At 38.0% G+C, this 16,885-nt stretch overlaps 1 protein-coding gene across 1 annotated transcript in view; it reads right to left on the bottom strand.

The window, feature by feature from the left end:
- Positions 1-16,885, bottom strand: part of astn1 (astrotactin 1) — a 130,444-nt gene that overhangs the window by 40,733 nt on the left and 72,826 nt on the right. The window contains exons 16-17 of the mRNA XM_085930295.1: positions 11,978-12,082; positions 9,840-10,028 (exon numbers count right to left, since the gene is read on the bottom strand). Of these exons, the coding sequence (XP_085786421.1) occupies positions 9,840-10,028; positions 11,978-12,082 (294 nt within the window). The remainder of the gene's footprint in view (positions 1-9,839; positions 10,029-11,977; positions 12,083-16,885) is intronic.

Below are 16,885 nucleotides of genomic sequence, written 5' to 3'. Positions count from 1 at the left end.
TGTATGGAGATGTAGGAAGGAGTTTAGAAGGACCAATTGATGGGATGGATATACAAAATACGATGATAAGAGATCAATGAGATAAACGAGCCACACAATCGATTTTGTATCTGCTTCATTTTTGGGCAGTGAAGTTCATGTTCAAATGACTTTTTTTAGATAACGCTTTTGATCTCGCTTGGTTGATTATCATCATGATAGATTTATTGTCAGCAATCGTCAGACCTGCACAGCTCCCTGTATTGTGCCAATTGGCATCCTCCCATATCTGTGCCCTAAAAGCTGTTTCTTTCTTATCAATCCTTGATAAGATTTAGATTTAGTGGGGGGGGAAAAAGGGGTCTCGTACAACTCCTGACTAAAAAGTCAACTGATTAAGATAAGGTATAGAATGCCTACTTTGTAGCAGCTTTGGCTTGCCCAATGTTTTGTCTATTTAGCATTCAGTCTTCCCTTTTCATACCCAAATGAGTCACGAAGGGTAATAAATATCCATTATTAGATGTAATTCATCTTTTTTATGCATCGCTTGGACATGAGCACATTAAATATTAAATCCTTCCATTTGCATACCTGATCATTCACCCTAACTATTAAACATTCAATGTCCTCTGCATATCTTGGAGAATGTTTTGCTGGCAGGCTAATGTTGGGTCATTTCACACGTATTCTCCTTCATGTAAGAAGAGTTTCAAAGACAGATAAGGGCAAAGGCTTGTAAATGTTGTCTTTTACGCCACTTCACAATATTACATCGTCTATGCTTATTTTTTTTAAAAAGACAAACCAGCATTATGAAAGAAATTTGAAACGGAATTTACTCTTTGTGTATGCTCAAATTCACTGCCGACATACACACTTAAGTGTCTGGGAGAATACCCGCGCCGCTAGATTTTACAGGGGATGCCATGAGTCAAACTTCTCTCCCACTCTTGAAACGAGGAGATGGCTAATTGCCAACAGCCTCTCAAAATACCCTTGCCTGTTTCCACTCTTTTTGGCAATCCACTTCTTTCCTGACAGTAACGTCATGGATGGAAACAGTGTAATGGCTGTGGAGACGTTTTTCTGTTGAAGTAGTTGTGCTGTGCTATGTCATTAGGTGTGCAGCAAGGAGTTGCCAACTATAATTTAGTTCACGTCAGTCGCATTCAGTTGACACAGCCCCCCGCCACCAATTGTATTTTTACACAGCCACTCAGAATATTCCCAATGTTATCGTACCATCCATCCTCTCCTATTATTTGTTTAATCTGGGACTCCATTGCTGTCCTCACATTCCAAATCTGACATTGTAGTTTGGGGAGGTAATTAATCACTGTAGTTAATACAGGACACCCAATATATTACTCGTATCTCTCTCTATTTCACTGATTGACCCTGAGCTTAAGGTACCCTCTTGTTAATTTGTACTAGCATAAAGATTGTTGCGGACTTTAAAAAAAAAAAAAAAAACTTTTAATGAAGTGGCTTCTCTTTATATTTTTCCAAAATGTGTTTTTAGTTGTGTGACAGTAATTAAAATGTCGTAGAGTTCAAGAAAGATATTTTTTTCTGCTTCTGCTATTAATATCTCTGAAGATATTTTTCTTGCAGTAATAAACAGTGGCAACTTAGTCTGAACAACATCCATCTAAGTTTTAAAAACAGCTTCCCTGTATGGAGGAACTTGTTTCCCACAGCTCGGTTGAGGTGATTAAATTGCCACACGCTCGAGTTTAATAAAGGTTTGGCAAATTTGATATAAAATGTGTCAGAAATGAACTATATTCTGGCATTGTACATTTTTTTTGTACATACTTGCTGTTTAATATTACCGGGTCACCTTTTATCTCAGTTTGACCTTTGCATTCAGAAATACATAAACATGGGAAAACTGAAAAAGCCGGTATTTCTGAAGATAATGTACACATGCAAGCAACTCATCCTAACAAAACACTTTAGTATCTCACATAATATATACTTGCATGCACAGTGAAGACTATTTGCTAACAAGCAAACTTTTCTCTCCATTGCTTGTTTGAGAGCAGAGGGCAACATAATGGCGATTTCTTATACTACCATGCAGTGTAAACAAACAACACAATGAATAAAATATAAAGATTAGGAATACATTAACTTTTTTTTACAACAGTATGTTCTACAGACTTGCCATTGAATGTAAAGATATTGAAGAGCAAAGGTCAAGTACACGACTGGAGATGGGGAGGGGGGGTAGGTAGGTTCCAGGTGTCGCATTTACACATAAAATGGATCAGGGATGACACAAAGGAGTATGAAAAAATAACTTGGCTACTGCTTTGAATAACTAAATACATGATGGAATAATGAATTTTATAATGTTAAGAATATTTGAAAAAGTTACTTCTTGGCTACTGATTGATGGAAAGTTCTACTACTTTGATAAATACTTCTGAAATACTGGTAACTCACTGGTGAAATATTTTTAGAATATTCCCGCTAATTATGTGGTCCTCACGGTGCCTGAAGGGACCACGTTAGTGACCACTATGACACACCTATCCTATGTATTATTTTTCTTTTAAGAGTGACCTTGAATAAAAATCCCACCGCTGGCTATTACTAACAACTGACAGGACTTGTATGACTGATTTGGGGGTGGGAGGTGGGGTGTCAGTGTGTCCAGCTTAACTTGAGCCCTGTGGACCTCCAGAAGTCATCGTAATACCGATTGTGGGAGAGAAATTCATGAAAAATGCATGGGTCTTCAGAAAATGTCAACCTTTTGGAGTCTAGTGACATTTTTGACATTCAAGGTGTTACTGAGGCTAATTTGGTGTGTGCATTATGTAATTATATTATTCCCGGTCATTCAAGGCTCACCTGGCTGTTTTATTTCTACCTTATGTATCCATGTTCCTCTGTGACTAACTGACAACCAATTCCTTGTGCCCAAACTCAACTGGGATAGGATTCCAGCTCACCCACAACCCTAATGAGGACAGGTGCGATACAAAATGGATGGGCGGATGAATCGAGGGTCAAGGAATAATAAAATCTATAAGTGGCTCAGGAGTATTAGTCATACCAGTCAAGAAATGCATTTTGAAGATGGGAAAAAAACATATATATGTTGCTCTGGAGTATAAGTCATATATTATTTTACAAAAACAGAAACCAAGAACAGTAGAGCTCAGATCCGCTCGGATGTTGCCAGTCTGAGCTGTAATTTTAATGTACAAGACACACCTGACTATAAATTAAACTGCATTTTCCAAGTTAAGTCAGAGTTATCTACAGGTGCAACTCCAGCAGGCATTGATAGCTTCTGCAATGCAGAGAATGGGAATGGTGCATAAGAGCAGAAATGAAATGTGACATGAACAGTGTAGGATGGATTCTTGTCAACAAATCCATCCATTTTCTGAACCGCTTTGTCCCCACGGGGGTCGTGGGCGTGCTGGAGCCTATCCCAGCCGTCATCGGGCAGCAGGCGGGGGACACCCTGAACTGGTTGCCAGCCAATCGCAGGGCACACAGAGACGAACAACCATCTGCACTCGCACTCACACCTAGGGGCAATTTGGAGTGCTCAATCGGCCTACCAAGCACGTTTTTGGGATGTGGGAGGAAACCGGAGTGCCCGGAGAAATCCCACGCGGGCTCGGGGAGAACATGCAAACTCCACACAGGGAGGGCCGGAGGTGGACTCAAACCCACACCCTCCTAACTGTGAGGCGGACATTTTACCCAGTGCTCCACCGAGCCGCGCTTTGTCAACAAATGTCTATGATATTAGATTCAAGTAAACCTCAAGGCTGGGCCTGCTGTAGTCTAGCTTTCTACATCCCACATTCAACACATAGCCACGGCACTTTACTATTGCTTTTGCAAATTGGGCACGTTCTGAGCCAGGGTCTCCAGGGGTGCTGGCACTGGGCATGGTTATGCCACGATAGTGCTGGTCTCTCATCTGGCTGCTCTGCTTCTCGACCCAGCCAGTCCCCCAGATTACCCCCATCAGTGACAGGCCATGGAGGAAACTAGGCCAGGTGTCTTGGCTTGGGGTTGTGGCGGTTTGGTCCCCTTGGTCCCACTCTTAGTCAATGGAACTTTTTCATCTAAAATTTTTCTGCCTTCTCAACAATTGTTAAAATTCTACAACTTGTTGCTGGATAGATGAGAAACTGCATCCTGAATACTGTTAACACGCCCTTGAGCAAGACACTGATAGATCCCTGGGTCTTTGCTTAGGAAAAAGGTTTCATGTGAAGCTTGCTTCTATCTAGTGTGCAACAAATATAGTGTCTATATAGAGCAGGGTGTTTTCCCCTTTAGCGATCATATTGAGTATAATTTAGATCCAAAATACATTAGGACAACGTGAATATAATTTAAAGGAAAATCAATACTGGTCATTATAAAAAGAAACCTCCCCCATCATTTCTTTGTGTCATCTATGGATTGGTGGTGGCGGAGTGAAGGGTGGCGGTAGAGCACAAAATACAGCATTAACCACATGCTTCAAGGTTCAGTTTTAATATTATCCAGTGTAGTAATAAGACGCAATGTCACGGTGATGTCAATCTTCTTAATGTGTTGTCTTAGCATTTAAATAAAGAAATCAATTCTAGTGTAATTATTTTCATGCATTAGAACCTGAACAAAAACAAATATAAAAAATGCCTGTGTGGATGCAATAATTGACTAATATGTGAAAAGATCCTCATGACTCACAGATGTGAAATGATGAATGCGGTCGGGAACGAAAGCAGAGAGCAATTTCAGTTTTAACATTTATGAGTCTTCCACTTTGGCTGCTAGGCTTAGGTTGGATGCTAACACTTGTGCTCAACATTGTTTTTGGATATTTGAAATTTTGATGTATTTGGCTGACTCATGGGCCAGCATTCATTAAAGCTTCTTCAGGCAACAAGTAATTAAATTAAAATCAAATTAAAAGTGTTTTTATTTCCAAAATAACAGTTAGTGTGCACACACACATCTGTTCCAATTATGTTTTCTTTTCAGAAGCACAGAATGTTCAACATTAAACTTAACATCAATCAACATTGTAAATAATTTTAATGCCACTTGGATCATTGCTGGAGTTGCTTGTGCAACCTTTCACTTAACAGGAAAATCCTGCCTGAGATACATCTGTTGGTAAAATGCTATTAAAGTGTGAGTGAAATGCGCCACAAAAATATTTAATCAATATGATCTATATCAATGCTGCATTGCTTTCATGAAAAGAAACTATAGAACGACATTTTAACAAAAAATAAACCAACAACATTGTGACACTTTTGTTCACGCAGCACAAAATGTCTTCTGCATCATGTACATTAGGTTTTTGTACATGTACATTATGTTATTTAGTAACACATGCCAACACAAGCAAATTGTTCTGTGATGCCATATCATAATTACTTTAAATTATGAATAACAAAATGAATTGTCTTCTTCTTGCATGATGTTTTTCCAGCCATTGCTATCAATTTGCAATGTAATAAATGGATATGCAAGTGAATATTTTATAAGGTTGCACTGGGTCGTAAGTGCCCATAATAGAAAAGGGAGGTATGTAGATTTATTCCATTAATAGATTCTTCAAGGTCCAGTAACAGCACCCTGCGGGTACCCAAGGCCAGTGTCTACCTCAAGAAGAGATTTACAGAGGTCAGCCAGCAATCCAATTTAAAAAAAAAAAATAGGAACCAGGATTTAGATCTATTAACCGAATCATGAAGATCGCCTACTGTGCTGAAGACCTCACACAACAGGATCCTGTTAATAGAAACTGTTTTCACCAAGCTCTAGGATGAAATATGGAGGGGTGACTCGGGCAAAACAACCAATTCTATTATCCTCAAGTGCATTATCAGAACAAAAGAAGACTTTATTGATCACAATAACTGCAATGGTATTTCACATATTTCCTTAGCTGCATTCAGAGGCATTGTCTTGCTATAAACAGAGATTGAACAGCCTTTTAGTCTGTATGGAGGAGTGGTGCCAAACAAATGACTGTGTTTACTTTTTAATTCTCCAAAGAGAGGCAGACATATATAATATGCAATCATTGCAACAACGCGGAAAGAATGAAAATGCCTCAACTTCAAAAGACATACAGCTATGTAATGTGCCTTGACTGCAGAGTGAAATGGAACAACAGATTGCAAAGCTGGCAATGTTGCTCATCATTTCAGACAATTGTGAAGACAATTGAGACTTTGATGGATTTACCACTAATACGTCCCAGCTGACTTGACAGCTTTTCTCAACTTTTTTTTATATCTCTGGTCTTTCCGCTTCTTACGCTCGGAAACTATCTCTAGGAAAGTAAACAGACACAACTGACTATTCTAAATGAACAAAGAAAATGTGTAGTTAGAAGATAATTGTCATAAGAAAATGTTAGCTTTGTAGTTATCAGAATGTTTGTGGTAGAAGAAAAACAAAGCCATGGTGCTTTATTAAGTCTTTAATTAAAATTAATTAATTAAAAACACATTTGGATTATGAATCCGTCCGTCCACCCGTTCGTAACTTGTATCATTGTACAAGTTTGTGTGTACCTAGACTTCCTTAACCTTTGAGCTGTAACAGTGTTACATAAAAATTGAACAAACAGAAATCAAAAGAAAGCCTTTCGGTGGAGTTAAGAAAACATAAAGCATAATGAATACTAAAATTATAATAATAATGACAAGCACAATGGCAGGATCAATGTGCTCAGTACTTGGGTTTATTGATTGTCGCGGCTGGCTAGACTGGAGTTAAGTAAGGCAGAGATGAAGCTTCAACCAGCATTGACTTTTATGTTAGTTGTGACAGTGAAATTGTCTCGCTAAATATTTTTTTGAATCAGAAAAATGTAATATGAACATGTTACGTTAATCCTAGTTCCCTACCATGGGGTTTATGGGTTAGGAGATGACTGTATATTGAGATTTTCTCTGTCCGGCACAAATTAAAATCATTAACATTTTCAACTGGATAAGAAAAAAACAAAACAAATGTGTAAATGAAAAGTTTCAGAGAAGATTCTTTAGAGGTAGAAGACGTCTCCATTATTTCAGTTCTTAAGGAACTGAGAAAGGAGAACACATTTATCATCCTGTCTTCTAGAGGCAAATGACACCCCCCACAGCCAACCCCACCCACCCAAACACATCCAAACCAGATCTTCCCTGCTGCTGCTGCCATTTAATAGCTGCTCCTGTGTCCACACCCTCTTAAATGCATCTTTTTTAATCCTTCTTCATTTGGTCTTAATTATTCATGTTGCAAAAAAACAAAAAAAACAAAACAAAAACAGGAATAACGTAACTATATTTGCCTTGAGCAATTAGACGGTAATTACGTCCTTTCTGTCTTTTGTTTATTTTTTTTCCATTTCTGTTTACAGGCAATGGCTGAAGCGTACTATTGCTACCAATGTTGTTATTGTTATGAGAAGAGCCATATTTTCCCTAATGAACAACTATTTATTTTACTCAAGCACCCTTAGTTGCCAACCAAAGTGTCCGTCAAACACATAGTTTTGCCAAAGAGTGCATTGACCATATTTGTTTGTGCAGAAAATGAATTGCCAAAATAGTGAACATTTCGCGAATACCATTAAATACTTGGAGTTGACAATTAACAATATGTCATCTGAGTATTACTTCCATGTTCAAAAGTCCATCCATTTTTTAATTTATAATTTCCATCTTTGTTGAAAACTTGCCTTCAACCTAATGCTCAGTGACCCCCTAAGCAGGAGTTCTTTGTTATTATTACATACCCAAAGAGAATAAACATGACACTTTTTTTTCCCAATGGCTGGCAGCAGTGTAATTGCACCTACATGCCAACACCCACAATGGTGTGGGAGTTTGGTAAATAGCTGACAAGTGCAGCAGAAGTTGGAAAATGAGGTCAGAGCATTTCTTTAGCGATAGAAAATAAGGAAGATACATGCAGAGATGGTGACAAAGTCATCCCTCTATCCATTTTTCAATACTCCTTGTCCTATTCAAGGTCACTGGGAATCTGAAGCCTATCCCAAGTGATTAAGGGTGAGAGGTAAGTTAAACCCTGCAATGATCACATGTCAATCACAAAGATGATACAGAAAATCACTGTTACTCTTTTGACACTCATTAACACAGTAATACCTATGGGTGATTCCGTTTTCAAATAATGTAGCATTTTCGGGGTGTGGGAGGAAGCCAGTGTCGATCGAAAAATTCAATCAGACCGACAAAGATGAACATACTGACTGGAACTGTATACATCCCTATCAATAATATTATGCTTCCAACTTTATATATTTGACAGTCCTGAGAACTTTACCTAGCAATTTATTGAAACAGGTTGGTTTTTCAAAATGCATTACAATAATACTGAGTTTTAAATTATCTACTGTAAACAAAGTTGAGGTTTGACAATGTTCCACTTTCTAAAGCGGCCCATTTGCACATCCACTTTTTTTTTTTTTAATTAAATAGAAAAAGGTAGATCTCTTTTGTACACCTTTGTTAAACCTTACTGGGCCTTCAAATAGTGTGCTGATCAGGTTTTCATCACAGAATTTTATCTCAGTGTTCAGCGCTTCCAAACCGAAGATTGATTTTTGAATTGTGTGGACGTTGCAAGAGTAAACCACCACCACCACTCACTGGGGGAATATCCGCGCCATTCTCAGAAAAAATAAAAATAAATAAAACTGAAATAAAATTACTAATCCACAACTTTTCTATCTGTTTAGCAAATATTGTATGACTGATTAAAAAAAAATCAGTCATCTCTCTGTTGCCACCGTAGGGAGAGCACAGGAGTTGACATAACTAATAATTGAATAAAACACGCCCTACTACATAAACCTTCATAGTTACTTGGTCCCTTATATGTTTGGAATTAAAGTTATGCTCTTTATTGAATTCTTTTAGGTCACACTGCCATTGTACATTCTCGGGAATTCACAAGAGATTTTGTGCTATGTTCACGAGCAGTTTTGATATGTGAATGAGAAGCCTGAAATCTTACATCCCAGATATACACTGCTTCAGAGCTCTTCTGTAACAGGAAACAAGCTGAATATAAGAAAGAGTTGTTTTCAGAAAAGTCTTTGCCGTCATCTACACTTTGATATGACTTGGAAAAAAATAACTATTCCTATAGTACTAATTATATGAAGTGCTATATTTGTATCAGCCAAAGAAAAACTTAAAAAGCCTAAGCAAAAGAAAATTGATAAAGATATGGTCAGCCTGCCCATCATTGAATACGAAAGGGGGTTGCAGTCAGGCAGTTCTCATATTTGGAGCAAAGGGTGAGGACATGGATCATCAAACTCTCCAGCGAGCTCATTACTCCTTCCAAAAGGCCAAGACGTTTGTACGATGCCAGAAGGGGATTAAGAAATATGACTCTGATTCCAGCTCTTTCCCATTGAAATCTAATTCCTTTCCTCAAAACAGATAGCCCACTTTTGACTGAAATGTTTCACTTTCTCAGTCTAATGCTTCTCTTGCACTTAAACATGGCCATGAAGGATGTTCAGAAGGAATTCAAAATGCAAAGTAAATTTGATAGGAATTGCACAATTATGTCTGGTATTTCAAAGCAATTTGGAGGCCCACGTTCTTGTATGTACAAACTGTAGACACAATACGTGTCATAAACGTGAAATAGTTAACTAGGCCCACTTCATCAATAACCAAATACAAAATCTTGCAAAAATAGTGTCTATCTTAGATTTTAAATACAGTGGAACTGCACGTTAAATTGGCCCATATATGGTTCAGAATAGCACAGGACTACTCAGATTGTGTACACTGATGATCATACACATTCACAAATTCCCAGAGCTTAATCCGCAAACTTACCTTTGCTGATGTCCTGGTACTCAAGCCACAGTTGCCTCTGAACCTGTTTGTTGGGGTACCAAATAGTACAGGACTCTTGGAAGCCGTACATGGCCTCCTGCACATAATGGTTTCCAAATTCCTTTAGGATGGATGCAAAGTCACCCCTCTGTGTTGCCCCATCCAGTGAATGAATGGCTGAGCTGAAGGCTAGGAAGAAAATGAGAAAGATAATTTGATTAATTTTAAATTATGACTAATGGCGTTAGGTGGTGAAAGGCAGGTATTTTGTGGTCGACATTAGCCTTCAGTCAAGCTGAGATGGTAGACTAAAGTCGTGACTTGACTCGAATCAAACTTGAGTTGCTGTTTCTAGGACTTTCAACTTGCTTACAAATGAAAAGCAAAAGTGCAATACCAGTTAATCATGATCATTTTGTGGAGACATGGAGTTAATAACTCAACTCACGCTGTCTGCTCTTATTTCTCCTCTAAAATTCACTGAAGTGTGAAACAGACAGCTTTATGTAGCTAAGCTATGGGTTCTTTTCTTTCAAATGTAAAACCCTTGTAATTGTTACCCCTCTGGTGGCATTTGAAATATGACGAGCCAAAGAGAGAAATGGCAGAAACAGGGAAGGGCAGAGAGTGACTTCTAGATGAACAAACACTGACTGTTGCCCTTGAGGCACAACATAGAATCAACAGCATCACTAAGATGCATGAAAGCAGTTTCAACGAGAATGGAAACTATGTGTGTGGTACATTTCATGCGAGTTAACGTGACTAAATGTAAAATTTCAGCAAGAGTTCCATTACCCTGAAACATAATGTGGTGAGGCGAAGACTAAAACAGAGTCATATACATTTTCATAGAATAGAAAATCTTCCTGACAATGTTCAGTATAATCTACAACAGCCAAGAGCCAGTCTAGAGGAAACATTGCTTGACTAAATATCTATCAACAGTTCCCTAAGCCTAAAAGGTGTGCAAGGCATACGCTGTCAGAATATATTTGTGCTGCTCTGAAACATAGCTTTGTAATATGACAGCCTGCCAGTAAAAACACAAGAAAAATAAAACGATATACATATCTGTTTGGTAACCTCATTTTTCCAGTTATTCATGCATCCAACCATATATTCATCTCAATATACAGTATAAAATCACATTTGCAAAGTGATAATTGTTTAGTCTTTTCTATGGAGCAGGGGTATAATTATTTTTCAACAATCCAGGCTTACCATATGTGCTGCTGTATCCGCCAAAATCACGACAAATATTTTCTCTTCAATACTAATAATTGTTCCCTTAATGATTTTTAGTTTTATTTGAATACTCGTTTGTTTAATTGAATTTTAGATCCGAATACCAAAGTATTCAATAGCCGCAGCCCTGCACTCCACTAACCAGCAAAGCTACAATCAGTCAATAGTTTAATTAGGAGGAAAAGAGCAAAAATTGACTTTTTTTGCATGTAATTGCAAAGCTGCCAGCAAAGTACCCATGTGGTGTAGTGTCGACATGAGCGCAAGACATTATGGGATTTAAGAGATCTAAGATCTAACAATTGCTCATTATCTCTTAGCTCTGGCTTGTCTTGTAATGGAAAAACACATTTTCTTTGTAAATTGAAGACTTTGGAAGCAGTAGACATGATTTCACAAAGTGCAGATTTTTAACCCCCATAAAGGTTGATAAACAGGTGTTTTGGTATTTAAACAGACCTACAGATCATACTGTTCACATTTTATCATTATGAGATACAGACCACTCCTCAAAATGATTGACGGTATCTTACTGTTGTGACTTTTCAAAAAAACATTTTCTCATAGGGAATTAGTCACTGAGGTTTGAGTCACCAACATCTTGCAACAGATTGGAAAGTGTCACAGAAACGTATACAAATGGATGTGCTGGATAAATGTATTCATCATGATTCCCTCATGCATGCTAACTTGGCGCCCATCAGTTTTCCAGTGTAGCAAATAAAACAAATTGCCCATTGTTATACTGAGACGCTAACCTTGATGTGTCAATGACAAATATTTGTCAACAGGGCTCAGGAAATCACAGCCCAGGATATAACCTTCACTAGAATGAACATTTTTTTTTTTTTTAAAACAAATAATTCATTCTTGAAAACTGAGAGGTTTACCTTGAGATAAAACCCACTGATTGAGTTTGACATGGTAGAGCACAGAGCGAAGACTCCAACGCTGCACAAGGGGGTAGCCAGACACTTCACTGTAATTCACCATGCCTGCAAAGACACACAATGCACACATGTAATGTATTAATACGGATGCCGTACTCAGTATAAGACAAAAGTATTGCCGTAGCACTTTACGACTACGACTATGAAACCTTGCAGTAAAACGTCAATGAGAAAAGTGCATTGAATGAAACAGCTCAGTGATAGATCAGAGGGTAGCTTTATATCTCAGTCTTGTTTATTTTACCTCAAGAATTGGAGAGAAATATGTATCTATGTAGATTAGATGGCACAAGAGAGAAGCATGATAAATTCATTGGTTTGAGATCAAATAAAAGCATAAACCGCAGTTCACCCTCAAATAAAATGCACTGGGAATGATATTTAAAAAAAAAAAAAAAAAAAAAAAAAAAGCAGGAAAAAGGGCCACAGTAAGAACGTAGGTTGGGTCGGCATTAGATAAAAGTGGAAGTCAGCGCCCTCTGAAAAAAACCCACGATATCTTAAGCTGTAGTTTTGATAACTTGCACATTTCAGAGTCCGGTGCATACTTCACATTCTTATACATATATTTGCCTTTCTAGCAAAACAACAACAACAACAAAAAAGTAATGTGCTGAGCTGGATTAAAGCAAAGGCTGACTTTCAAGTATTTGGTTCGTGCATGTTATACTAATATGTTAACTGAATATGCATTGCTACTTACTTGAAAATGATTTTCAATAATTGTAGGATACCCGAAAACAAAACCTTATCTAAAACTGACCATGCAGGTGATCTTTCCACACCATTTAATCGAGGTAAGAATCCAGCCAAATGGCTGACATGTCTCTATGGATTTCACTTGCATTCCGGATCAGCTAAGCAACTGCTCCAGTTCATTTTCGACAGCCTGGCATGATGAGAACACTTCCCTTCTACACTGTCGTGTTAGTGCAGGAATATGTTGCTTTCCATCCTGAGTAGAAAGATGGCACAGAATTGCATGATGTCACTGACATTCTCCTTTCTTGGTTTCTAGACTCCTGCGTGTCACTGCTGCTTAGATAATCATGAGATTTTTCAGGAAATAACTGGAATCCTTTACAAAGGTGTAAACCAAAATCAGTGGACTAATACCCTTACTTGTGGTAAGCAGGCAATGGGAAAAAATACAAGGGCAATTCTACATAGCCACTTTACTACTGCAGCATTTACAATATTTAGTACAAGCAAAATCCGACATCAATAGGACATTGTCAATTAGAGAAGCTATGTAGAGACACAACAATCTTGCGTCTTTTTAAAATATAAATCAGTAACAATCAGTACCTCACTTGCCATCAACAATTATACACAAAACATGACGAGAGACGACCCCTGTTATTGAGTACATCCCGTACTTTGTCATCTTCCAGTTCTCTCTTGGGTGACATTATAAGCAAAAATGTCACTTCCAGAGGTTTTTAATAAACGGTTGTGAAGCTGAAGTTATTCAGGTGGCAGGCCTCATTTGTTCCAGTAAGTACCATGAACCCTCATAGATATCCTGAACTTCAAGATTATCATCATTTATGCTAGACCACAAGCGTAGTGCGTGAATATAAATCTCGTCTCTCGTAGCAATGGTGGGTTGCTGCAGTAGTGGAATTACAGCCATATATCATCACTCTGACTGCCCTCAACGTGTGCTGTAGCACCCCCAGAAGATGTCTTGATATTGTTCATAACTAAGATCACCTATATGCTGCATCCAAATGTCTGGAAAACCTAAAGAGGGGCTGAAAAGAGAGGACATACCTCATGTGTCAAAGCATTAAAGGAGTACATCAAACAAAAACAAGGAAATAGCATAATTGAAGACATTCTGCATGAGCGTGCATTAAAAAGAACATGACTTGGAAATTAAGTGTGACATAAGCTCCATCCATGTTGGCCAGTAACACGTCCGCTATATTGATACTATGAAAATGCAACATTTGGATAGAGTCCAACATGACCAAAGAAATTGATGAAGAAGCCACTCAGTGTGAGATTTTGGCATCGTCCTCACCTTCAGCAACATCCATTTATCCCCTCTTATGGGAAGTAGCTCCCTGGAATGACATATAGAATACCTGGCACAGAGAGAACGCACCACTACATAACCTTCCTATTGCCTGCAAGGGGCCCAGTTCCCTTAGTTAAAATGACCAAGCCCCAAACACAGAGTACTGTAGTGCAGCATATTCTTCTTGCTGAAAGGCCTTGTCTCCCTTTTAGCCCTGGGGTGTTCTGCTCTCCTTGTCTGACACAATGATTAATTTGACTGCACTTCACTTTGCAAACATCCCAAGTTCATAATCGCTCTTCATGGAGACAGTGTGAGGGCCTTGTGTAGAAGCTTTTGAATGGGGTACGACAGTAGTGATGGGAATTCCAGCTGTTTTTAGAGAATCGGCTCTTTTGGTTTGGCTCGTTAAAAAGCGTCGTCACATTTGGATACCAAACATCTCTTCTGATTCATCCATTTACTGAACTTCTTCATCATCACGAGGGTTCCGGATGTTTTGTTCTATACCAGCTGACTTCAGTTTTCTTACCAAAAAATAACGTAAAATTGTGAACATACAAAAAAGTGCTTTTGTAGTTCATTCTTAAATTTTACAATAACATATTTGCTCTAAATACTGTTATAAAAAATCCTTATGTAGTTTAATAATTCAAGATTTGAACCTTTTCTTGCTAAACAAATTCAAAATAAAAGTCTGATTCACTCAAAAACATCACACAACAAAATATCAGTTCAAATGTGTCAAACAAAAAGCAATAAATATGCATCCAGATAACATGTCTATAGTAAAGGGGTAGAAAATGCGGGTGTATCTTAACTTCTGAGATGAATGTGTTTCTCAAAAACCAAAGCAATGAACACCAGACATGCAACTGGTAGGTCTGACGACTATTTTTTAGTGATTATGTTTGTTGTGAGATATAAGTGCTCATTGTTAATTGCTGATATGTAAATTCATGCAATGATTCTTCATATGTCATTTATTCAATGTCCAATGTGAAGTAAATTACTGGATTTCAGTTTCAGAAAAATCACCCTCTATGGTCTGCTTAAAACATTAGTTGTACTGAAATCCACCTCTATACCTTAAAATGTAAATGTGTATTGAACAATGTCTGCAGATAGTGAAAGCTTTCTGTGTCTTATTGTGTTGTGCCCTGCAGAACTTTATCATTGGCATTGGGCGGAATCTCCAAAATCAAATAAATGCCCCACATTACGAAGTGTTTTCTCAAACTTGACTTTCAAGGTAATGTAAAAACAATACAAAGCAAAATTCTAATCACTAATTCTCATCGGACTGGCTAAATAAATAGACTCTTTCTAATGTGTAAACACATTGACTGTGACATCAGATCAATGCAGTGCTTGTGGATGTTGGAAAACACAAGTGATTAGAAAAGAAAAAAAAAAGTCAATCCAAAGATCCAATGGCTATCTTCAAACTAACTAGAAAGTCGGAGGTATTTGTTATTTCAGGCGCTTTTCTTGATAGATTCATTTAGAATGAGTGGGGTCAGATTGTAATCTTATGACTCATGGAACCTCGTGAGCTTGTCTAGCCTGTGCTCCATTTCATTCCAGATTAGGTTGGGTGATTAATGATTTAGCATGAAGGAAAACATACGGGAGAATATGCATACGATGACGCATCACTAAGAAAATGCTGTAATCCAAGAGCATCGTAATATATAGACTTCAATAAATAGTTTTGCTCAAATGAATATTTTGGTAAAGATACAAAAAATCCAAACTAGAATCTCTGGATTCTGAATATTAAGGATTGGGCTGTGGCAAAGCTAAATAGATCCTTAATGGGAGGACAGGATGATGTCAAGACCAATGGCTTTCTGAGATAAAAAAAAAGAAATACAATAAAAATACGTACGGTGCCAACCACACTTCAAAACAACACTGTCAGCAATGTGAGTGTTGCATTCATGGTATCAAGCACCGTAGGCATTTTTGAAATCTTGCGAACCAACCACTCTGCATCTCTTCAATCCAATTCAATTCAGGTAGGCTGGACCACAAACTGAGCCACTATGGGGTATGGTTCCGGGCCGCATTTGTTCCACAGGCCGCTTATTGAATAAATCTGGTCTAAAGCCTTGTTCTATATTTTACATGAAAACATATTTAGAATAAGGGTCACAGTAGGTGGGTTATTGCTGCCCATGTAGTGTAAGCAAATTTCATATGCATCTGATTGAGTATGGCAGGTGTGTTCATTAACTTTTTCCTTGTAAAAATATCTACAAAAATCTCATTAGCTCTATGCTGATACCCACATAAACAATGTGGCTTGCAAACTTGATAATTAGGCTGGCAGATGTGGCTTGTAACCACTCAAGGTGACACATTTTCCTTTTCTGCTGCGCTGAAGAAAGGCGAGAGGGACCGTTTTTGTCAGCAATTTGAAATAAGATGCCAAAAAAAAAAGTTCAGCAGATACCTCTGAGCTTGTGTGGTCACGAGGCCATATGCTTCAACTTTAATTATGAGGGACTTAGGGAGAGAGGGACTCTGGGTTGAACTATGAATCACTGCCACTCTGGCTGCCTCCAAAGGCCCGATCTACTGGTTTCAAAACTGTCCACAAGTTTTCTTCTCATTAACTAAAACATATCCCAATGCGTGTAATGACAGCTGACATCAGTTTTTTTTTTCTTTTTCAATTCCACCTGATTTCAAACCTAATTGTGTCTATAACATTAGAAAACCTTCTGGTCAGCAATGGCTGGAAGGAAATAAAATTAATCTTGCATACTACCGGTACTCATGCTGTACATGGCCAACTGACATTTTGTAAGTCAAAA

Source organism: Syngnathus leptorhynchus, chromosome 14, assembly GCF_054491065.1.
Source record: "Syngnathus leptorhynchus isolate UIUO chromosome 14, UIUO_Slep, whole genome shotgun sequence".
NCBI lineage: Eukaryota > Metazoa > Chordata > Actinopteri > Syngnathiformes > Syngnathidae > Syngnathus > Syngnathus leptorhynchus.
This window is presented reverse-complemented; position numbering and strand designations above follow the sequence as displayed.